The sequence below is a fragment of the Ambystoma mexicanum genome, chromosome 6q, assembly GCF_040938575.1.
Source record: "Ambystoma mexicanum isolate Mex_15411 chromosome 6q, UKY_AmexF1_1, whole genome shotgun sequence".
Taxonomy (NCBI): Eukaryota; Metazoa; Chordata; class Amphibia; order Caudata; family Ambystomatidae; genus Ambystoma; species Ambystoma mexicanum.
In genome coordinates this window covers 295313389-295338041 of record NC_090937.1, presented here as the reverse complement: position 1 = coordinate 295338041, position 24653 = coordinate 295313389, and the positions used below count along the sequence as shown (strand labels likewise).

Genomic DNA, 24653 nt, shown 5'->3' with positions numbered 1-24653 from the left:
GGCTGTTTCGGTGCTATGGAATGCTCTGAAGCCAGATTGTTGCTGGTGCAGGATTTCCTGGTTCTCTACGAATTGTTGGAGTTGCTGGGTAGCTACCTTATCCAGCAGTTTAAGGATGAAGTTTGAATTGGTTATGGGGCGGAGGTTCCCTGGATCTTTGGGATCTAGGCCCGCTTTTTTAACCAGTGGAGTAATAGTGACTTTCTTCAGATCTTTCGGCACCATGCCCTCTTGAAATGAAGCATTTACTATTCTTCGGAGGACGGGAGCAAAGATATCCTTGTGTTGGAGAATGATGCCAGGGGGCAGAATGTTTTCGGCGCAAGTGGTGGGTTTCATGTTATTTAGCACCTCCAACATCTCTGCCTCTGAGATAGGGTCGAAGTTAAAGAGCTGCTCTCTTTCAGTGGTCTTGACTTCTATGGGGCAGTTCTCCTGTTTATAATATAAGGCAGTTCTGGCTTTGATAATATTTTGTCTTGCCTTTTCCGTTTTTGCTTGGAATTCATTTAGCACCGTATTACAGTCCTCCTCAGAAGGTTCGAAAGGGGGAGTAATAGATACAGGCTTTTCAATGTTCTTCAAAATATTGCAGAGTTTACTTGTGTTGTTGTCCGCTTGCTCGATTTCTGTGTTGAAGAAATTAGCCTTAGCTGCCTTAATTTTGTCTTTATATTCCTTATCCTTCCCTTTCCAGCTCGCTTTACTCTCTGCCGATTTATCTGTGATCCATTTCCTTTCTAAAGACCGTTTTTCCTTCTTCAGAGCAAGAAGCTCTGGAGTATACCATTTTTGGCTATTGCTAATTCTCCTAGTTAGCTTAGTGGTAAGTGGTGCCACGGATTCTACTAACTCAGATAAATGCTTATTATATTTGTCGAGCAGGTCAATGTAGAAGTCGTGATCCTGAAAGGAGCACAGAATTTTGTCTAAGCAGGGCTTGAGCTGACGCTCATTTACATTTTTAAAGTTTCTAATTGATACCTTGATATGGGGGTTATGCTTATGAGCATAACAGGGCAGTTTTAGGTTGGCCGAGATCAGGTAATGGTCACTCCAGATGCAGGGAGTTGTATTACATTTTTGTATTGTAATGTTGTGACCACACAGCCAGTCTGGTTACCCTGAGGGGTGGTGGCGTCCTTATTAAAAACTGTGAAGTCGAGGTTATTCAGAGCTTTTTCCAGTGCTATGGCCTTAATTCCTACTAGGGAAGTCATAGGTTCAAGACAAGGTATTGAGTGGCCTTTGAGGGTATGTAGGCATTGCTCTGTACATATTGAAACAAGTCGCCATCTTCTGCTAGAATGCTTGGGTTTGGTTGAAACCCATCTTAAGCTTTTTCACTGCTTTGTTCCAAATGTAGACATGATAAACACTGACTGGTTTTGGGTCAAGTCTAAATAGTTGTGAGACATCATCGGATGTATCAATTCTAAAATGTTTGGAACTTGCATTGTGTGAATCGAAATTAAGTTTTTTTAATGTTCTTTTTATGTTTTCATATGTAATGTAATATTTGATGATTTGTGTGTTTTAATGATTTAATATGAAGTGATATGAATTGAATTGTAATGTAACAAAGTTTTTAACAATGTTTTTAGTTTTTCATTTTTGCAAAAGTTTGTACTTAACCAAATGCAAATAAATGGATGAAATAAATCTCTGCATTTTTCGTCTTGTGTGTTCATGGAGAAAATATACATTTGTGCTAAAAGTGTATTTTTTTTTTTTTTTAAAAGAGTCGCCAGTGGCTGAGGAGCAGCGAGGAATGTATTAGATTTTTACTTCAGCCTCTCCTCCCCCGCTTTTGAACACTTGCTCATGTTCTTAATTTACACGGCTTTTACGTAACTGGCCGGCCCTCTCCTCATCCTATGCAACCCACCCACTTACGCCGAAATTGCAGACCTGCAGAAAGATTTTCTCGCAAAATTATTTGATGTGGGCGTGGCTGCGTTTCCCAGGAGTCGATGAGAGGCGTGCCCGTGTACACGCGTTTTGGTTTCACTATTGAGTTGGGTCCTCTGCTTGGAGAAGCTTGCTGCCAGCTCTTCCGATTCCCCGCCACCCACCGGACCCGTTTCCCCCCAGGGCAAGGGCAACTATGTCGGACCAGGCGCCCTTCGACACAGATGTGATCACCCTGACCCGGTTTGTGATGGCGGAAGGCAGGAAGGCCAAAGGCACCGGGGAGTTCACCCAGCTGCTGAACTCCCTCTGCACTGCTGTGAAAGCAATCTCCTCTGCTGTCCGGAAGGCGGGACTCGCCAATCTGTGAGTGGCACTCCCTTCCCTCATCCCCGGCATCTGTCTACATGGGCTAGAAGGGAACTATTTATAACGCCTTAACATAACATTATCAAACCTCACAGATTTTATTAGCACACGCCCTGATGCTGGCTTTGCTCTCAGAAATTAATGATTGTTAATTTACAGGGCTTCATGCAATGGATGGAATCGCCTATTTCAGTAACTTTAAAAGCGAGAAATGCATTCTGGGTTGAAACATTTGCTCCGAGTACCTTCAATGCCCGCTTCTCCAGAACCGGTTTTCAGACTGCTCTGCCTTGTTTTTACTAGAACTCGGGGCTACTCTCTTGTGTCTATCTATGGCTGTACCACATTACTCGCAGCTGACTGCGCCCGGATTTTTTGTACTTTTTCTTCCTAATCCGATCTCCGCCCATCACACACCAAAGTTTCCCAGTGTATACCACCGACCTGGTAACCGTTCAGCTGTGCCACTCTCCTGGTCAGTACGCATCCCAGTTGTCCACTCCTGTGGCACATTTTGAAAAACCCCCACTTTGTTGAAGAAACTTTCTTATTCCGAAACTGTTCAATAAGAAAATAACTTAAGCAAAGTTGATTCGGCGGGAGGGTCTTCGGTGAATATTGTGATGGGGCAGAGGAGCCAAAGTATGAAAAGTATTTGGTATTACTATTTTAAGCATGCCATCTTCCGCCCCCCCCCTTCCCTTCGAACACCCCACAACAGGAAGATAGTAAGGTGTTGCAGGACACTTTTATAAGGCTAATAACAATGGTCTCTCAGGCAATGATTGCACGGCAACACGTGTTTAACTGTACACAATCCTCAATGTAAACATTGGTTGCTGGTAGAATTGTAGTTCCTACCAATCTGAATTTTATAATGCATAATTAGCCTTGGCGGGCATAAAGCCACATGTCCTTTTCCCAAAGGACACAGAAAGGCGGCCACGCTTAAGTATGGTAGCAGTTTTTTCCAAATATATCAAAACCACACTCTTAAAAGCCACTCTCCCTGAATACCCAGCACCCCCCCAGAGGCCGAAGTGGACGAGAGAATGGTTGGTAACACCACTTCTGACAAAAATGAAACGAGGAGTAAACTTTCGGCTATATCTTGGTCCTGGGAATAAAACCAACTCATCGAGAAGTCTCTTTAAAATAAGGGGTGGGGGAAGAACTCCTAGCACCCATTTACAGAGGGAGCAGATGACAACAGAAACAGTGGGCCTCATTACAAGTACTCCTGTCCGGAATTAACACTGCCGGTAAAACCATACCGGCACCGTTTCCATGTCCGCGCAATCATGACCCGCGGCCCCGGTAATAGCACCACCCTAAACCGCCAGCGCGGAAATAGGGTTCTCCTTAATTCCGCCTGCACGGAAACCCCTCCGTTACCGGCAACACGAAACACCGTGAGCATCACAACTAGCGCGGACACGGAAATACCGGGAAAAAAATGGCGGAAATACCGTGATCACGGTGGCGGAACCGCCGCCACCGCGAACATGGCGTTATACACTGCCTGCTGAACTGAATCAGGGCACAGGTGCACCAAATCAGCCCAGCTGGACCTAGCAGGCCACTGGGAGCCTACAAAAGGGCCACACCCAGCCCAACACAACACAGAACCATGCAGGCAGCAGGGCTAGTAGCACTGGGACTGGGCCTACTCAACCAACAGGCAGTACTGCACATGGTGGCAGTAATGGCGCAGAGGAGGAGGCGTAGGCGGAGGAGGCGCAGGCGGCAACCAGCCAACCCTGCAGCTATGGCAAACCCCATTGCCCAGCCAGCCCGACCCCGCCGCCAGCCACCAATACCACGCATCAGGGCCTCACCCTGGAACCTCACCCCAGGACAGATCCACACCCTATACCGGCTGGACCGTGCAACAATCCTGCACATCACCGCCATGATTGAGGACAACATCAGCAGCCTAATTGACACCCCCACCGCCATCCCCCCCCCTTGAAGGTTGTCTCAGTTCTGCATTTCCTTGGCACTGGCACCTATCAACACACGGTTGGTGAGCTGCACGGCATATCACAACCGTGTTTCTCAAAAATCCTGGTACAGGTACTGGATGCCCTGTTGCGCCATGTGTCGGAACACATAGCCCTACCCCGCACCCTCCCCGAGGTCATTGCCACCAAGTTGGCCTTCCATGCCATAGCAGGCATGCCAAATTGCATAGGCGCAGTTGACTGCACCCACGTCGAGCTGACAGTACCACATGCAATTGAGGCGGTGTTCCGCAATAGGAAACAGTATCACTCTTTGAATGTCCAGATGGTTTGTGATGCCATGCAACTGATTACACACTGCTGTGCACGTTTCCCAGGCTCATCACATGACTCAATGGTACTGCGGAATTCCACGTTGCCACGGTACATGGAACGCTATGCTGGACAAAGCACATGGCTATTGGGTGAGTACAGCTGACGATGCTACAACCCTGTCGGAGTGGTGTGTGTGTGTCCAGGCCAATGAGCATTGTGAGTGTGCCGCTGTGACCGCACATGCATCCCCCCCCTTCCATCTACCAAATACACAGCGGATGCCAAACATCATGAAGGGAGACATGACAGGGCACCACAATGTGCCCGTGCACACGCTGCCACAGCCAATCCCGTCACTGTCCCATGAACCCTGTGCCACTGCAGACACCCACCCTCAATTGAAACACTGCCCCAAAAAGCACGAGAGGCGTGTAAATGATACGACGTGTATTTACTACTTCCGTACAGTGGAGTCACTCTGCCATGTGTGGACAGCACTGCACCATGACATGCACACAATCAAATGTCACCCGCAGGGCACAGCAAACATGCAAGTTAATGTGTAGGCCCATATGCAGTCAGCGACATTCCTCGTGATGGCCAAAACATACCTCCAGACACTGCATGGTACATATGCATGAATGATGATACAAGAATGCACAGCAGCAGATGAGGACATGATGCCACAAACACTGACATGTTCCCCCATCTACATCCCATGTAGGTGATGCAGGATATGCACTCACGCCATGGATGATGACACCTGTACGGAGACCAAGGAACAGGCATGAAGAGGCATACAATAGGGCACATATCCGCACACGTGGAATGATTGAGAGGACATTTGGACTGCTGAAGGCCCGTTTCCGCTGTCTGAGCAGATCTGGCGGATCACTGCTGTACAGCCCAGTGAAGACGGGCAAAATCACGCTGGTATGTGCCATGCTGCACAATATATGCCTGCACAGGAACATCCCAATGCCACCAGACGCAGATGAGGAAGATGGGGATGGGGATGGAGATGGGGATGGGATGGCACCGCCTCCCCCTGGGGGTGCACATGATGGCCAGAGAGCACGGGATGCCCTGATTCGCATTTACTTTTGAGTCACAGCACATTCACAGTAATGCACAAACATGGTGACGACAATGAATTAATAGTTGCACTGCAAAATAAATGATCAATGTCCACACATGTATGTCTTGATTTGAAATGGTGATGTATTGATGTAATAACAACAGGGAAGAAGGTGCATTGGTTAGGGAAGCTGTACACCCGGGGCCACCCACCACCCAAACGTGCCCACCCCCACCCAGAGCCCATTGTCCAAACCCCCAAAACTACCTACCCCACCACCCAAACGTGCCCACCCCTCTCACACCCTTGTAGTCCACATGTGTCCTGCACTGCCCCACACACATGCCATCACTTCCGTGTGCGCTTCTGTGCAACCTTGCCCAAGGGACCCGTTAGCCTACTCGAGCGCCTCCTCGGACTGGCAGTAGTGGAGCTGGATGGGGTGGTAGTGTTTGATTGGCCAGAATCAGGGATTGAGGGCATCCGTGCCAGATTTGCCTGTTGGCCAACCAACATGGCCTCCACAAGCCTGGAGGTGTGGTCATTGCCCTCCCGCACATGGCGTGCAAGGGTCACTATGGTGCTCGCAAAGCGTCCAATGGACCTCGACAGGCGACGCACTGAGGCGCTGTAGCTCTCCCTCTGCAGCCTGGATTCCTCTAGCTGCCTCTCCACCAGCTGGGTGAGGGTAGCCTGCTGGTCCTCCATCCGCTGCATGCGGGCATTCAGTTCGGCCATGGATGGGGTGGGCGACCTCATGGGACTCCCCAGTGAAGTGGGGCTGAACCCCAGCTCATGGAAGGAGCCCAGGTCTTCCAATGTGGGCATCTCCCCCTGTGGCCCCGTTTCCGAGTGCTCTTGCGGGGCACTGTTATCACTGCAGGCCGCCCCCTCTGCAGTGCTGCTGCCTTCGGTGTTTTGTTGGGTGGCCATGATAGGTTCCCGTGGCACCTGTCTGGACTCAGCCAGTGTGGAGACGGTGGGGATGTTGGTGGTGGTGGTGGTGTGCCGCACATCTGTAGTGGCTGGTAATGTGGCCAGAGGTGCAGAACTGCCGGCAGCATCCTCCTGTGTGGTGGCGGTGGCTAGTGTACTTGCCGATGCTGATTGACTGGCCTGTTGTGCAGTATCACTGTCACTTGAAACGGCTGTGGGGACACAAAGGGCATGCAATTAGTGTTGTTGTGGTGGCAGATGGGTGCATCACATGCGTCATTAAGATTGTACATTGAATAGTGTTAGTCACATGCATCTGATTGCTGGTGTCTGCATTCAGTGATATTGTGGTTGCCATACGGATCATAATGGGTCCTTTGGCCCACACATGCACTGCCTGGGGGGGGGGATTGTTAATGGGTCCTTTGGCCCACACATGCACTGCCTGGGGGGGGGGATTGTTAATGGGTCCTTTGGCCCACACATGCACTGCCTGGGGGGGGGGGGGATTGTTAATGGGTCCTTTGGCCCACACATGCACTGCCGGGGGGGGGGGGGATTGTTAATGGGTCCTTTGGCCCACACATGCACTGCCTGGGGGGGGGGTTGTTAATGGGTCCTTTGGCCCACACATGCACTGCCTGGGGGGGGGGATTGTTAATGGGTCCTTTGGCCCACACATGCACTGCCGGGGGGGGGGATTGTTAATGGGTCCTTTGGCCCACACATGCACTGCCTGGGGGGGGGGATTGTTAATGGGTCCTTTGGCCCAGTACTCACAACTGCATATTTACATGAGGCATTCATGTTTGGCCACTTACCGGCATCTGCAGGTGGGCTCACTCCTGCCTCAGCCTGCCCAATCCCATGGATTCCCTCTAGGTGGAGGACGCTGCTGCAACGCTCCTCCCATGCTTGCAGCCTCAGTGGGGAAGGGGGTCCTCCGCCTGTCCCACTGCTGCGTTGGCGGTGCGTGGAAATGAGGTTGCGTACCCTCAGCCTCAGGTCGTCCCAACGCTTGTGGCAGTCCTTCACGCTCCTCACTGCCACGCCCACGGCGGTGCACTTGCGTGCAGCTTCGGCCCACACCTCCTTCCTCCGCTGCTGTGTGGCACGCCGTTGGTCGGCGCTGAACAGCATCTCAGCATTGTCCACAATGTGCTCCACCAAGACGGTTAGCTCCGCCTCGCTGAAGCGCTGTTTGCGCTGCCTCTGAGCAGGAATCCTGGCAGACATGCTGGTGGTCCCTTTTGGCTTCTCAGAGTCAGGATTGTGCTTGTGCTGGCTCTGGATGGCAATGGATTGTGCTTTTATATGATGGCCGCCTCTCTGTTTCCTGTTTTGGCGATCATGGTATTTCCGGTTCCGTGTCCGTGGCGGCGGAAACGGGTTTTGCGCCACTTGTGGCTTCGTTATTTCCATTTCCGTGGGGTATTCCGTGACGGCGGTAACAACGTTTCCGAGTCCGTGTGGTGCGCGCGACCGACGGCGTGTAATCGGACGGTTTTTCCGCACCCTTGCGGACACGGAAACGTTTTTACCGCCATCACGGATTTTGCACGGTCCCGGACTGGCAGGTTGTAATGAGGCCCAGTATCTTCTAAGAGAGCCAAGCAGAGTCGTAATAATGAATCGGCTTGAAACAGGAATCCTTGAAGGGAAGACAATGCTGCAAGTCCATTCTACAAGTACATGGTAAAGTAAGGTCCTTCGGCGCTGGCCTGAAAAACAATTGGCTTTTATTGCATTCAGTTAAAAAAAAAAAAAAATCAAACGTTTCCTCTAATTTACATACCCATGATTTATGGCTGGGTGGCTGTGATCTGGAGGTAGACAGCCCCTCTGTGTGTGGAACCAAGCCTGATTTGCATATGGCCTTTCCCCTTTCTGTAATGGCTTGGCAGGTGAAGAACAATGGTCTGGAGGGTTGCTCAGAGCAATTGCCAGAGGTTTAAGATTAATTCTTAACGTTCCAGCCATCACCTCTTTGTTTTGCTCTTTGATCTGGTGGTAAAACTTCCAGTGAAGGCTGCAGTAGTGGCTGGTGACCTTTTCAATTGGAGGAGTGTAAATATTTGGTACAAATATGCGAGAGCGTAAAGCATAGCGAGGGAGCTTGAATCATGCAAGGACGATTCAGGGCGGGAGGGGAGGCGCTCTCCCTCAGAGAATTGTTTTAACAGTGGTTTAAAATGGTGCATTATGGAGCACACTTTATGTGAAAAATTGGGTAAAAATCCAGGCAGTTTGCCGTCGGTATTATAGGGTAATTCATGAAAAAAATCCAATAGATGCAAGTCGCGAACCGCGCACAGTGGACCATTTCCCAACGAATTATCATGATGTCTGTCGCCATAATATATGCCAGCATAAAAACATGTTCATGCTGGCTGTGCCCCACATTACCATGCCGCCAGCATCTATATATGCCAGTATTCATATGCAAGGAAATACTCCTGTTTCCTTTGCGCATAATGCCAGTAATGATGCCATAAGCAAGCCTGTCCAAGTAGTGGCATAGCACAACATTTGGGGGCCCCCTGTAAGCCATACTGAGGGCCCCCCCTTAACCCAACCACAGCAACTAATTGCAGGTTGCGGCACACTCTGGACCAGCCTAGACTGCCATGCTTGCGCAATACACACAATGCTCATGCTTCTGCAGGTGCACGCTGCACACTGCACTAGGCGAAATATATATATATATATATATATATATGTGTGTGTGTGTGTATATGTATATATATATGTTTTAAAGCATTGTACAGCACACTTCGAGAAAAATTGGCTAAAAGTCCAGAGCATTTGTAGGGTAACACCAATCCAAAAATCCAATACATGCAAGTCACCAACAATGCACAGGAACATTAATACTTAGATTAATGTAATGCCTTGCTGTTGAAACTTCCATGCCACAATGAAAACATGTCCAACTGGCTGCACAGTGAAGACCAGTCTAGACACGTATGATATGATATAAGTCATTCATAACGCACAAGTGTTGGTTTAATAAAACATGGCATGACATTGAGATACTTAGACTTGTTGCACAGTAATGCCAGTCGAAGCAATAACAATTATCTTGGTTATTTTATCACAGATGCCCAGTAAAATATACAATGCCACTGTAAGAAACGGCACTGGTGGCTGGTGAATTTTGTAAGTGCAGGGGAATAAATATTTCCCCCCAATATGTCATAGTGACTGACCCAGCATAGCAGGGGAGCCTGAACCATTTAAAGGAGGTGCAAGTGGGGGTTCTCCCCTGCAAAATGTCTTTAAAATAATGGGTTAAAAATGTGTATTTTATAGCACACGTTTTTGAAAAATTGGGTAAAAAGTCAAACTATTGGTTTTGTAGGGTAACTCATGAGATTCAAAAGTTTTGAGCAAAAATGTTCCTCCTTTTTTTTTGAGGGGGCTGAGGTGATTGAGCAAGTATACAAATAAAAAGCGTCATGTTCACAACCAGCTACCCACCTTCCCTACACATAGGATGTAGGTTAACTACTCCCCTTGTGATAGTAACTATCAACCAACTGTGTGTATTTCCATAGACCAGGTATTAAACAACATATTTTAATAGATATATAATTTCACACAAATACAATATTATTAAAAGACAAAGTAAAAAAAAAAAGCCACATAAGAGTAAATCTTGTCAATAGCATTTTTGAAGAAAAAGAAGTGTCCACAAAAGTATTGCTACGTGAACAGATCAACCCAATATGACAATTCAAATGTAACTTGTTCACTCAGTAATGTGTGATGTTAGTAACACAGGTGGAAATTTACAACCATGTACAGATTTCTATGGAACATGGAGCGTCAACGGGTTTCTGGGAACAGAGAACCACACCCAAGCGGGCTAACTCTTGATGTTGGTGTGTTTTCGGCACCCGTATTCAGGACGCAAATACCAATTGATACTGGGGTGTATTTGGCGTTGTCCACAGGGCTCTGTGCATCGCCATATCGACCTAAAAACAATAAAAAGGGCAATTTAAAACTCTGGCTACCCTGTATATCTACGTGGGTCTTACTTATATTTCACACATGAATGCAGAAGGGGAAGTAGTTATGCTACTAAGCGTAATATCTCAATTTCTTAAGTTATGGGAGGTAATGTTGTTCAGAGACTAGTAGAGCTCGATACTTATTAATCGGCATCAAATTGAATCCATGACTAAAATCAAAGAGATAAATATGTGTCAAAGGCTTGGGCACTTGTCTCAATGCAAGACAGTTAATTTAAACACGTTGTATTGTTTAATCAATACTGACTTCCGTCTATAATGATTTGCAGGTTACCTGTTGAACATGGTGAGGTATATCGCACCTAATGATCGATGTTGCTGTGTCTACGTATTGAGAATACGTTCCATTCTTAGTGGAAGTCTTAACATCTAGGACTGTTGGCAACACACCTGATTTTAATCATCTGTGTCTGTTCTATTGATAAGGGACAGAAAGAATCCCTGTCAATAAATGTGGTGATGTTGGGGATCAAATATCCACTATCTTCTCCTTGAGAAGAATCACGCGAGGCAAAGCTGACGGGTGTTGTCATCAAACGCACCACAGCGTGTAATACCTTCTCTCCGCACAGCGTTTCCTAGCTGCTGAGTGTTCTAACCATAAAAGAGCACTGAGTGAATATATGCCTGCTAGTAACCGTCTAATCGTGTATTTCAAGTGGCGAGCACTCTGTAACAACCGACTACTTAATTACATCCCCCTCACCGCCGGTTATCATCCGGGAACCAGGTTTGTTCTGATCTCCCCAGGTGTGTTGTTTATTTCTACGCTGGCTGATGGCTGGACACAGTGCGACACTACCGTATGTGCTAGCCCGGCCGCCATCTTGTGTGTCATTATGTCGAAGACATATTCTCTCATGTACTAAATTGGGCGTATAGTTGGAAAGGCACAACTGTAAATGCTCTTACGAATCTGCACGCACTTTCAACGAATCTGCACGCACTTTCAACAGGAGTCTCATGTTTTGTTGGTTGATACCCACAGGCAGGTTGCAATATCGTACATGTAATCGTGCACATTTACATGATCTAAGCTAAACAGAGAGGAATCTTCATCCTGAGGTGATTTCATAATCAATCTAACAGAATACCTGGTCGTTTCCTATTTCTAAAGTATCCAGGTCTAGATGCACATCTTCAATGTATGTCATTGGGAAGAGCCTAACAATCGCATCTATAATACAGATGGTATATTGCATGTTGTCAATGACTTATGTCCTGTGGGTCCACTTTAGTGGATGAACAGGTTCCACTCCACTGAAATGTTCAATCCCGCTATAGCAGTGTTAAGGTCATAGATCCACTTCTGTTCAAGCTTTTTCAAGGCTAGATCTCTGTCACCACCTCGTGGGTGGGCTCTCATTGTTTGCAATACAAACCAAAAGATGTCATTGTGAGAGTGATTGGCTTCCTTCTAGTGGGCTACCAAAGGTTTATCTGCAGTTTCATTCCTTATAGCCGAACAGTGTTCTCGCATGCGTAATTTCAGATTTTATAGTTTTCCCAATATATATGAGACCGCAGGGGCATTTTATGCCATAGACCACCTATTGGGTGAGGCAGTTTCAGAAAGTCTTGTACTGCCAGATCCGGCCGGGTAACTCGTGAGGAAAATCTAATAGCTGCAAGTTGCCAACGTTCACAGGAGCAACATATTTTCATGATGCCTTTGCCCACAATATGTGAAAGTATAAACATTTTCCCGTTGGCTGTGCCCGTACATTTCCATACTGGCTGCACCAATATATGCCAGTATTCCCATATAAGAACATACTCGTGTTTGCTTTGCGCATAAATTCCAGTAATGATTATGCCCAGACTGGTTCTGCAATATATACCATTACGCCCACAACCTACTCCTGTTGGCTTTGCCAAAATGCATGCTAAAGTGTGAAAATATATCCATACTGGCTGCAACAAAATGCCAGTCTAGCTACATAACTTATCATGTTTGCTTTATCAAAGATGCCCAATATAAAATGTCATACCACACTAAGAAATGTCTAGACTGGCTGCATCAAAACGCCATTCTAGCCTCTAATGACACGCATCATGCCTGCTTAGCCTAGACATGGATGACATTACGATTTGGCGCGCAACCCCCCCGCCTCCCCTGTCTCCTATCCCACCCACCACAAAATCAGGTCCTTGAACCAGAATTACCTCTACACCCCTCTTCCATTTCCCAGTACTTGCGTCCTAGTACATGTCTCGTACAAAAGTACTGTGATGAGGAAGAGTAGGGCTAGGAGTAATGAGAATTACCAATAAGTAATCCAGGCACATTAAACACAAGCACACACACATTCACCCACCATACACTCACACATGCGCATCCAGTCACCCATACCTTTTTACATGTTCATCCTTTCACCATACACTCATGCACGCACACCCAGGCAGCCACCCATACAGCATGCACTCACTCATTCACACACATAACATGGGCAAAATCTAGCTGAAAAATGAACATTCGGTCAAGAGGAAACCCGGGTCTATATTACACAGTTAAAAAGAAATAAAGCGCCCGACCCAGATGGGCTGTCACCAGAAGGTTTTCTTTGGAAAGCAGAATGATGGGTACAAGCCCTGACAAAAGTCTTCAATGCAATAGCGGTAGTACGGAAATGTCCAAGTTCATGGAACAGAAGTCTCCTGGTACCAATTTAGAAGTAACGGACCCCCACTGCTACTGGCAAATCTCCCTTTCTGATATCACGAGTAAAATCTTTACAGGATGCCTGGCGGTCCGCCTACTAGAGTGGTCCTCGGAGCAGGAGAACATGCCACATAACCAAGCGGGGTTCAGGAAGGGATATTCAGCATTGGACCAGTGCTTTGTGCAGCAGACCGTTATAGATAAATATACAAGGGTAAGAGGGGGGAAAGGTAGCATTCCTCGATCTGGCTAAAGCTTCCGACTCAGTTGATGGGTCCTAAGTGGAAAAAGTAGCCAAAATAGAGGTACCGGGGGGATTGCTGCAGATGATCCAGTTGGTGTACCGTAATGCCTCAGCAGCAACCGGATGTGCGGATGGGAACAAATACTCAAGGGACATTGTTACAAACGGGGGAGTCTGACAGGATTGCCCTCTGGTCCCACTCGTATTTGCCCTGTATCTTTACGGCTTTAACCCGCATGAGTCATCCGCTAAGGTTAATTCCAAAGAAGCTAAATGGAGTGTGCTAATGACGCAGCACTGATTGATCTCTCAGAGGGGGGTCTGCAGCAAAGCCTACAGTATGCTGAGCAGTTTTTTTAACAACCTTAAACTGTCGCTAAACCTGTTGAAAACAAAAGTTGTAACCTTTGGTAGAGGCAAACAGGGTAAGTGGAGAATCAATCAGGAAAGAATAGAGGAGGTGACCTCATATTGATATGGTGATATGTGCTATCCATCTCGAGCTGAGACATACATTTCTCTCTACTGTACCCTGACCCACACACTTGATGCGCACTCTTTAATATATGCTACTTGTATTTCGAATTTTTAGCTACTACTGATTCTATTTCTTTCTCTATACATCCCTCCTGATGTATATGTCTTCATTACTATTTTTGTATGAACTCTACATGAATAGGATATTGTCCGATTAATTATTTCAGTTCTGCTGCAATATGGGCATTTCTGCCAATTTCGAATGCCAATATAGACTATTACTAGTCGACTTACATCCCGCATTGGGGATCTGTATTTCACTCCCTGCTCATGCGCATTAGTACGAGCTAGCATACACTACGGACTTAGGCCTCCGGAACCATGGTATGCGATCAGACTTGCCTTAATGCATTCCACAGCTGTGATCGCTGCACACATATCGTTTCTTTAGCCCCGCAGCATTAGGACTCACAACCGACATACCATATGCACCGCTCTTCTCTCTTCGGGACACAGCGTCCGAATTGGAGATTAGCAGCATTTACCTGCGCATGCGCAGGTCTCCATTTGTTTGAGTAACCAAGCGTTTGTGTTTCTATAGCAACAATCGTAGCGCTCGCACGGCGGGTTTTATCACAACTACACTACCTTTGTCATTTGTTAAGCGTTCCCTATATGGATTATTATACATTTAACCCGACTCAGTCATTGGACATCATTTCTTTTCTCTTCTTTTACGAGCGGTCTAGCAAGTACACTACGCCACTGCGTTAGTAACGCATGCGTAGTACCATCCTGTGAACTGCTCTTTTGATTACAAAACGCCATGACAACGGCTACTCACTCTACGGACTAGCAGACGTGGCAACAGCCATTTTTTGGCATGGTGTTCCACAATTTTCAAGACGTAAGGTAACACTTTCCCTGCTAGTTATTTTATAGCGCTATGACTTCAGGGCATTTGTTTTTACGAAAGCAGTGTATCCCTGGTACTACTCGGCAACCTAGACTAAGACACTGGAGCACAATAGTGCCTTTAACTACACCCTCCCAAAGTATGGAATGGGTTTTGACTTTTTGGTTCCCTAAGGTGCCTTTTACTCTTACTCTCGCAATAGACATTTCAGCCACATCTTATGTCGTGTATCCGACAGCTATTAGCTTCGTACTTCCATTTCAATATCAACCACTGGATAGTGATATATTTTATACATTTATTTACAGGGCCTGACTCATCGCCTGGACCACTATTATTTTCAACATACTGACTACAATCCAAGAAATACTATCGCTATCTAGATTAAGATTGATGTTTTAGGTAAAAGTAAGTTCTTTTTTGAATCTTTTCGATACCAGTCTATCGTTGAAAACACTATACAGTATTTACACAATATTTAGAGTTAATTCTCTACACTTGAGGATTATAGGACCTTCTGTTATGTCTTTGTATGCTAATATGGATTTCCGCAGAGACTGCGAAACTACGAATGTATGCAGTACTTAAGGATTCCTTACCGACACTAAAACGGTAAGCACCTTCTCTAAATACATCTTCTAACCACATTGATTACTGATGTACTTTATTGAGCAACCACACTAATTGTGATGTGGTCTATGTTTTTTGTTTAATTAGGTGTAACCTGGATCTACTCCCTTGTATAAACAACAAGTTTTTGTGGACATATACGTTCTTGAACTGTCCACTTGAAAATACTAGACAAGTCTCCACACTATCAATGACAGTCTTCACTTGCCAAGCTCTGCTAGTTACGACCTTGTTAGGGCTGTGGGTGCTCTTTGCCCGGCCCCCACACACACTTTCCCCTGAAGAAGTTCCTAATACCAACCCAAAGGACTATAGGAATGAAACATGTTGGGTTTTCTTGTCAGATACTAATATGAAGTATTTGTTTTAGGATTAATATTCCTTTGATGCACTTCCCGACTAGGGCATCAGAATTAGAGACACCTAACAAAGAGGTTCTCAATTTATGTACTCTGTGTGGTTTTTCCTTTGCTAAAAAATGTAAGTTTGAATTTGTTCAAAAGTGTATAATTGTTCAGATGTTTATATATACATTTGGTGTTATTTATGTATCTGTGTGATACAGTTCAATCATGTATTTTGCTCTTTACTACCCACTTGGCGACTAGCACTTAGCACTTTTTTCTCCTAGTAAGCACTAGTCACTTTGTCAGTTTTTATACACATGTTTTTACATGTTAGTTTTTATACACATGTTTTTAACGGTGTATGCTCATTTATTAAAGTTTCATTATTAACTGCATTAACAATGAGGTCAGGTTGTATTCTCCTCAGACCTCTCTTTCCTACTGTCATGAATGTTTTTAGAGTGTGACTTCTCTGACTGATGCAGATACACCTATTCAAGGTGCGGAAGCCCCCCCCCTTTCTTTGCTCATTTATATGATATGCCAGGTTTGCTCCCTTGAAACCTATAACGATACCTGATTTCCCCCTACTTTTTCTAGACCTCATAATGATACCGTGGGATAATCTTTCCAAAGAATGGCAGATGGACTGACCATATAAATCAGGTAGTCAAGCAGCTGGAAGTAAATCTGAAGGGTCTCCAAAGGTTTTATTATCTGCATGGGGGAAAAGACTAGATACATTTCTAGAAGTACTGAACCTTAAGACCAAAATGGCTGCAATCTAGGGAAGTTAACTATGGGGATATGCGACCTGCGCAACATTGGAGGTGGCATACAATGTTTTCCTGAGGAAAGTGGCTGGGCTTTCACCAGCGACACCTGGGGCAGCACTGCACCAAGATATGGGGGGCAGGGGGGTTCCCAGTATGGCGTCCCAGGCGCGTAGATTCCTCTAGTATTTCCTGAAACTCCATATAGACGCTACAACCAATCCGAATGTACATAATGCTCTGATGGAAATGACAACTTCCCTTCTAAGAGGCAAATAGACATGGCCCACAGGAGGGATAGACCTTCAAGAAAGATGGGAGATGGGTGATTTAAAGTGCAAAGGAGGAGCATGGTTGTGAGTTGCGCAGAGAAAGAGGACTGGAAGCACACGCAGGGGCTTCTGTCAATGAAACTGTATAGGGAGAACTGTGACAAAAGTACAGTCAGAAATGTTATTACAAAGGTGAAATTGCATGAGTGCAGAAGAATACTAAATGTTCTACCGGTATGTTCCAGGACCCTGTGGCTGCAGGCAGACAGGGAATGCCCATGTGGACTGGGATTGATTTGGAATCTTTTGTATGTTTTGCTGATATGTAAGGATAATATTGGTCCAAGAAAAAAATGGCTAAAATCCCACTTTCTAAAGAATAAAGTGAGTAATTATGCAGAAGCAATGATTTTAATAATGAATTCAATAGAGGAGGTTTTTATGTATGATCTTGTGTCTTTTGTGAAAGAGTCTATGGGGGGCAGACAGGCACTGTGTGGCAGGACAATTTTATGCAACATTTTTTAACATGCATCCTCTTTTTTGTGGTACTTGTCTTTTATAATATGTATTCAATTGTTTATGTATGTTGGATGTTAATGGTTTATAACAAATAAACACTGATTGACTGACATAACATTATATTATCTCTCTATCTCTATATCGTTTCTTACCTTTTTGTATGTTCGTGCTGGAAACAAGGCCTCCAACTCCCTGCTTGTCATGCCAGAAGGTCTGGAAGCTTCCATGTCATTGGACGAGGGGGAGTCCAATAACTTCAAAAAGAAATAGTTTCTTTTTGAAGTCACCCTGCCTTCATAAAGACATTATTTCCATTAAGGGACCGAACCATAATGGGAATAATTTCTTAATGAATGCAGGGTGACTTCAAAAAGTAACTATTTCTTTTTGAAGTCCGAGGTGGTGGGGGGCCCTCCTACACCAATGTGTCTGAGCTGGCTTTGCCAATATATGCCAATACCCGCATGTAAGTACATACTCCTGTTGGCTTTGCCATTAAAATGTCATGCCACAATAAGAAAACCTGTTGAAACTGGCGCCCAATGTGGGCCAATCTAGGCAGGTAATAACACTGATCATCCTTGTATCATAGATGCCCAGTAAAAAATTACCCCTTGCCATCCTCAAATCGGCCTGGCACAAACCTCACACAAGCAAACGTACATTTCCTCTTTCATGGTCCCAGTGTTGTCTGGGTTTTTGCCTTCATCGAAGCGGCAGCGTTCTGCAGGTGGCCTGATGTTTCCACCCACCACGTCGACTGCTTGGCTTTCTGGTTCAGCTCCTTCTGCGAGGGAAAGGTTCCCTCTCCCACAAGGTAATGTTTCTCACTCTCCGGCCAAGCCTCTCCTGTTCTGTTGCCTGACAGGTGTAGTTAGGACCCTCACTGGAATGGAGAGGAAAATTCCATTGGTCCAGAGTTTCACCAAGAGGTGGCCACAAATATAGTTCAAAAGCAAGCCATCCACCTTAAATGGTTCCTGTACCTAATAACACTGTTCCCATATAACCCATAAATACTTTGGACTTGGCAATGATGGAAGTTGAAAGGGAATTTTTACTTTTCGTCTCCCTTATCCCCAGAGGAGGGGTTGCCCCCAATGGGATCCTGCTTGCCCTGTCCCCTATGGAGGCTATTGTGTAGCAGGCTCCACTCCCTCATCCCTAGAGGGTGCAGCCCCCCTTGCAGTGACCAGAGAAACTCCCTGGATTTGTCACTTGCGTCACTCCCCAAGGTTATAATACCTAATTATGCTCGGTCTTCTAGATGTGGGAGGCCCTCTTGCCCCCTTCCACTCCTCTAAGACCCTCCCTCTTTTGTTCTCCCTTGTGCCTACATCCTGTCTACCCACCCTGCGTGCCCGGCCTCCTCTGCTTGGGCTCCCACCCCTTTCCTCACTGCACTCCCTATGGCGCTCTCGATCTCACCTATCGTCTCTAACTGCTTTTTTATCGACTATCCTATCATTCTCACTAAGTCTGGCAGGAAGAAGCTCAAAAGAGGGCATCCTGACCTCCAACCCAGACCTCCCTATTGCGGATACCTACACCAGTGCTTCCTCTAGACAGATCCCTACCGATATACTCTGTCGTTCCCTCTCTAGGCCTATGGAGCCCCAACATGGTATCTGTTCTCTCTCCTTTTCCCTCTTCTCCTATTAATGCTGGCCCCATTCCACTCCTCTGAGACCATCATTAATGTCTTCTTAAATGGCGCCGTCTTGGTCCAGGGCCCTCGAGCCAATCTCCTCCTTTTTGATAGATGCTTCCCACGCTTTATCAACCTCCTTTCCTCTGCTGCTATCCCTTCTTACCCCTCTCAGGCTCCTCTGACGCCTCCTTCTTCAACCACCTCTCCAGCACCTGCTGCTGCTTCTCTGGCCACCCTGTTACCTCCTTACTCTGCCAACCCCCCCGGCACTTTGCTCTTCCTCTCCGACTACCTTGCCTACTCTTCCTTCTTCCTCTGCCCACCCTCAGGCACCGTATCTCTGGCCTATACCCCTCCCCGGAAGTCCTTCAAATGTGACAACCTGCTCCACATCGCTACTCTCAACTCTCGTTCAACAAACATTCCTCCGACATAGTCCATCTCCTGGAAGAGCTTGATAATGGATGTGCTTGGTCTCGCGAGACTTGGTTCACGGCCGGCTCTGTCACAAGTTTTGACACTCTCCTTCTGTATTGCTCTCCTCTGAAAAGTTCACAGAACTACCATATATCACCAATGCAATTATAGAGCAAATACTTCAACCCAAAAACAGACACAATAATTCACAGCCACGCACGCTTTAGAAGATAATCAGCTCTTTACGGCTATTTATTCAAAGATTACAAGTACATAGAAATAACTCATAAAACTAACATGGACATAGATCACAGAAAACATAAAGCAGTCAAAGAAAGAATACATCACCGTGAGCGTATTATCACTCTTCATCTCGCCCATTTACGGCTGGAAGACCCCGAGGACAGCCAGGACGAGAGTGCCACAGCTCAAAGGAAGGCCAGACGGAGCGTCCTTCTCTGGCTGAAGTCTCACCTGACCCCTCCAGATTTTCTGCCTATATAGGCACCCCAAAAAAAGGAGTTAATTCTCGAACCTTCTGGAATTGCACCTGCGCAGTTGAGGGACAGCCGTCGGTTGCCAGCTGGGTCAATCGAGAGCCCCCCCCCAAAGGAATGCAGGGCCTCCCTGCTCTAAAACTCAGAAAAAACATGCTCCACGGAGAACAGTAGCAAGTCATAACAACGTTAGCTTTTCCCAGCAGAAATGGCCTTGACTGCATACCAAGTTTGAAAAAAGCATGTTTGTCTCAGCACTGTGAATCTAACACAGGGATCTCCAACGTGTAGCTCGGGAGCAACATGTTGCTCGTGGCACCTTAAATTGTTGCTCGCCAGTTGCTCTCGGCCATGTTGTGTAGGCCTAGAAGAAGGTGCTGAATGGATGAAACCTCAGTAGGACTGTAGTCAGGACAGAGTCCTGGACTGTGCAAGAATGTTGGCCAATGAGTCGCTGTGTTTCCAGCTAGCTTATTTTTATACATGCAAGATTTGTGTTTGGTGCTACAATGCACATAATTTTTCAGTAAATGTCCTTACTTGTTATGGTAGTGTCATTGCTTAAACTTTGTCATCGCCAGTTACATTGCCCAGCTGACAAATGTATTCATGAGTACAATATTTGAACCATGTTTGTGTCATGGAGAAAGTTGGCATATTCTGTTCCTTGGTACAGCTAGCATGTGCATAATGGATAAGGAGGTGGTATGCATACCCAACTTTCCTTTTTTAAATAATGTGCATGCATACTTTTTGTACAAGTGAGGTTTGTGTTTGATGCCACCATCCATATTTATCGACAATATTCATTTTGTTGTCACCTGTATTTATTATTACATAGTGTCCTAGTGGGAAAATGGTCATCGTTTGATACTCTGCCCATCTGGCACATGGTTAATGCTCAAATACGGTAAATTCATGCCACATTTTTCATAATTTTTTTTTTGTTGTTTTTTTTAAAAGAATTTTTTATTTTGAGAATAAACAATACAAACCAAACTTGCAGCATTAAGTACAATAGAACCGTAAATATCAATTAACACCCGTTACTGCTCCCCAGTCCCCTCCCCCCGCTCAAGAGCTTATCAACCTTTCGGTTCTCTATCCGCTACGTGTGGCTGGGTGTCGCTTCCTTCCGAAGCTGCAGGGTCCACTGCCGTGCCAAACAGTCCTGTAATTAACATCCTCCAAGCCGTCAGGTTACCTACATCTTCCTCCCCGCAATTGCTACATGCATCCTGCCATACCACCGTTTCAGCCTCTGCCCATTTTTGTAAGTCCCGCCACCATACCTCTATCCGTGGCTTGTGGCATTGCTTCTAGCTCATGGCTATCCTTCTTTTAGCTAGCACATACGCCACGTCCCTCAGTTTCCCAAGATGTTTAGTGTTCCGTGGTCTGGGAAACCCTCCCAGCAGGCAGGCCCAGGGCGTATCTATGTGTAGCGGGACCCCATTGTCTGCTAGTTTCCGTGCCACTTCCCCCCAAAAAGCTTCAATCACTGGGCAGGACCAGAACATGTGTGTCATGTCTGCGTCTTCCTCATCGCATTTCGGACATGCTTGTCTTCCCAACTTGGATATTCTTTTCGGGGTCATATAGGCTCTATGCGTAATGTATAGCTGTATTTGCTGCAATCTAGCATTCCTGGACACTTTCTTATGGTATCCCACAGCCCGTTCCCACATCCCATCTGTCAACTGCGCCCCCACCTCCACTTCCCAGTCCAACCTCAAGTCCATCAAGTCCTTCCCCCACCCGGGTCATCACCACCTCGTATAGTCTAGAGATTTCGTGCCCTCCCTCCGATATGTCATATATCGTTCCAATTAGAGCGTCTGGTTCTTCCGCCAGCACAGTCTCCGGCCAGGTTTTACGGATGGTCTGCACCAGCCTAAGATACGTAACATATTGGCCCCCATGCAACCCTGTCTCTTCTCCCAGGTCTTCGAATTCTTTAATAGCCCCTTCTTGCCATACATCTCCCATTGTGGCCAGCCCAACCGATTCCCAATAGGTCCTGATTATCATCCTAAACTGGCTGTCCCCCTTAGTTAAGGCAACTAGCGGCACCTGTGGGGAACACGGGTACGGGCTCTCCATCAATTGGCATGCTCTGTGCCACATCTTCCACCCAAGCAACAACATACTCGGGCGTTCATTCAGTTCAAGTCTAGGAACCCAGATGATCTCTTTTAGGTAAAACGGGGCGCAGTCCCGCCCAACCAGCCTAGATTCAGGAGTTTCTTCATCAGAAAGCCATTTAGTTACATATTGCAATTGGCTGGCTACATAATAGGCCTCAAAGTTCGGCAGCTTGATGCCCCCTTTATCATGGAAGTTCTGTAGCTTCCATAGCGCCACTCTATTGCGGGTGCCGTGCCATAGGAAGTCCCTACACATGTTGTTAAGTTTGGCGAAGAACTTCTTGGGTATCAGGTATGGTATATTACTGAAAAAGTGCAACAGCTTAGGCAGGACCACCATCTTGAGCATCGCCCCCCGCCCCATCATCGCCAGCGGCAGTTTCTCCCAAAACTTCATGTTCGTGCGGATTTTCTTCACAGCCACCTCGGTATTGTGCAAGTGTTCCCCCTCCACAGTGTGATATACATCTATCCCGAGGTAGCGGAAAGAGTCAGCTGCCCAAGGCACGGACAACACTGGCAATCGTTCCAGAGGGACTCCTGTGTAGCTCCCTAATGGAAACATGCTCGATTTTCGGGGTTTTACCGCTATGCCGGACAGTTCCGCATACTTTTCCATGACCTCTAGAATGTACTGGAGATTTTCCTCCGGATATTTTAAATATAGTAACAAATCGTCAGCATATAAGGATATTAGGTGTTTCTCTCCTCCCACTTCAATGCCAACCAGGTCATATTGTTGTCTGAGGTACACTGCTAAAGGCTCCAGGGCTAGAATGTATAACATCGGGGACCAGGGGCACCCTTGTCTGGTGCCTCTACTGAGTTGCCACCTCTTAGATATCACTGATCCCGTGCGCACTCTGGCCAGTGGTTCGCTGTACAACAATTCCGCCCACCTAACGTAACCCGGCCCCATCCCGTATTCTTCCAGGGCCGCCAGCAACCATGGCCACCTCACTGAATCAAAAGCCTTAACTGCGTCTAGAGACACCACCACCATCTCTTCATCGCTTCTTTTCCCCTCTTCAATCACCCGGTGGAGTCGCCTGTGGTTGTGAGTTATATTTCTATTGGGGATAATAGCCTGTCTGATCCGGGTGTATCAATTTACTGATGACCCTTCGTAGCCTATTAGCTAGGACCGCCGTCAGGATCTTGCTGTCCTGGTTCAACATTGACAGCGGCCTATACGAGCCGCAACAATGCCCCGGTCTGTTGGGCTTGGGGAGCGGTACGATTAGTGCTTCTCTAAGCGTATCCGGCAGCCGACCCTTCTCAAAAGACTCATTAAACATCTCTAGCATAGGGGGGGGTACCTCTGCCCTATATACTTTATAAAACTCGCTGGGGAATCCGTCCGTGCCCGGGGTCTTGCAGGTGGGCAGCTGTTTCACCACCTCCTCTAGTTCATCCAGGGTAATAGGTGCGTCTAGTTCCTCCCTTTCTTCGTCACTAATCCTAGGTAGTTCCATGTCTTTCAATGTTTCTCTGATCTCTTCCTTGTTTTCCCCTCCCCTGTCCTCATATAGTATTCTGTAATAGTCAAAAAATGCCTCATTGACTCCTTCCTGGGTGTCAACCTCCTCCCCGTTCTCTCTAGTTATTATCCTAATCGGGGGGCCTGGGGGTTTCGCTCTTACATAACCACGCCAGCAAGCGGCCAGTTTTGTCCCCACCCGCATGTTGCCTCTCGACATATTTTCTATAGTTAAGGTTGCAGAGCCTTTCCCAAAGCTCTGCACACCTTTGCTGCAGCTCAAGTACTAGTTCCGCGTCCCCTCCTGCCCTGTCGCTTTCGCGCTCCAGTTGCTTCTCCGCCTTCTCTAGTTCTGTCAGGACCCCACCTTGCAGGCCCTTTGACTTGGAAATGGCAGTACCCCGCAACACAACCTTGAAAGCCTCCCAGAGTGTGCTCGCTGAATCCACACTGCCCGTGTTCACCTCAAAGTACTGCAAGATCGCATCCCTGATGTCCTCCCTGAAGACTGAGTCTCTAAGCGCCTCTGCACGGAGGCGCCACGTAGGTATCCGCGCCCTAGGGCGACCGTACTGCCAGGTCAGCACCAGGGGCGAGTGGTCCGACAGGACCCTTGCTCTATATTCTATTTGGGTGGTCTCTATCACCACATCTGGCGTGGCAAAAAAATAATCCAATCTCGTATGTAAGTGCTGCGGAGCAGAGTAGTGAGAGTACTGCGTGGCATTAGGGTGTTTCAGTCTCCAGACATCCGCCAACCCAAAGTCCTCCAGTAATGCCTGTAATACCCTGGCCGCCGGGGTGGGCCGATTAATCTTCTCATCAGACCTGTCTGCCTTTGGGTCGAGCACACAGTTTAAGTCCCCATCCCAAATAATCGCTACCCCCACACACGTGCCCAGGTGGGTACATAGGGTTCTGAAGTACGTGGCAGTGTTTTGGTTGGGGGCATATGTATTGATAATGCACACCCCTTTGTTATCTACCAAGGCCCTCAGCATGACCAGC

General features: G+C 46.8%; 1 protein-coding gene across 1 annotated transcript in view; it reads left to right on the top strand.

Annotated features, from left to right (window-relative positions):
* Nucleotides 1–1994: 1994 nt before the first annotated feature.
* Nucleotides 1995–24653, top strand: part of LOC138515988 (fructose-1,6-bisphosphatase 1-like) — a 268220-nt gene continuing 245561 nt past the window's right edge. Inside the window, exon 1 of the mRNA XM_069630782.1 lies at nt 1995–2277. Coding sequence (XP_069486883.1) covers nt 2108–2277 — 170 coding nt within the window. The 5' untranslated portion in view covers nt 1995–2107. The remainder of the gene's footprint in view (nt 2278–24653) is intronic.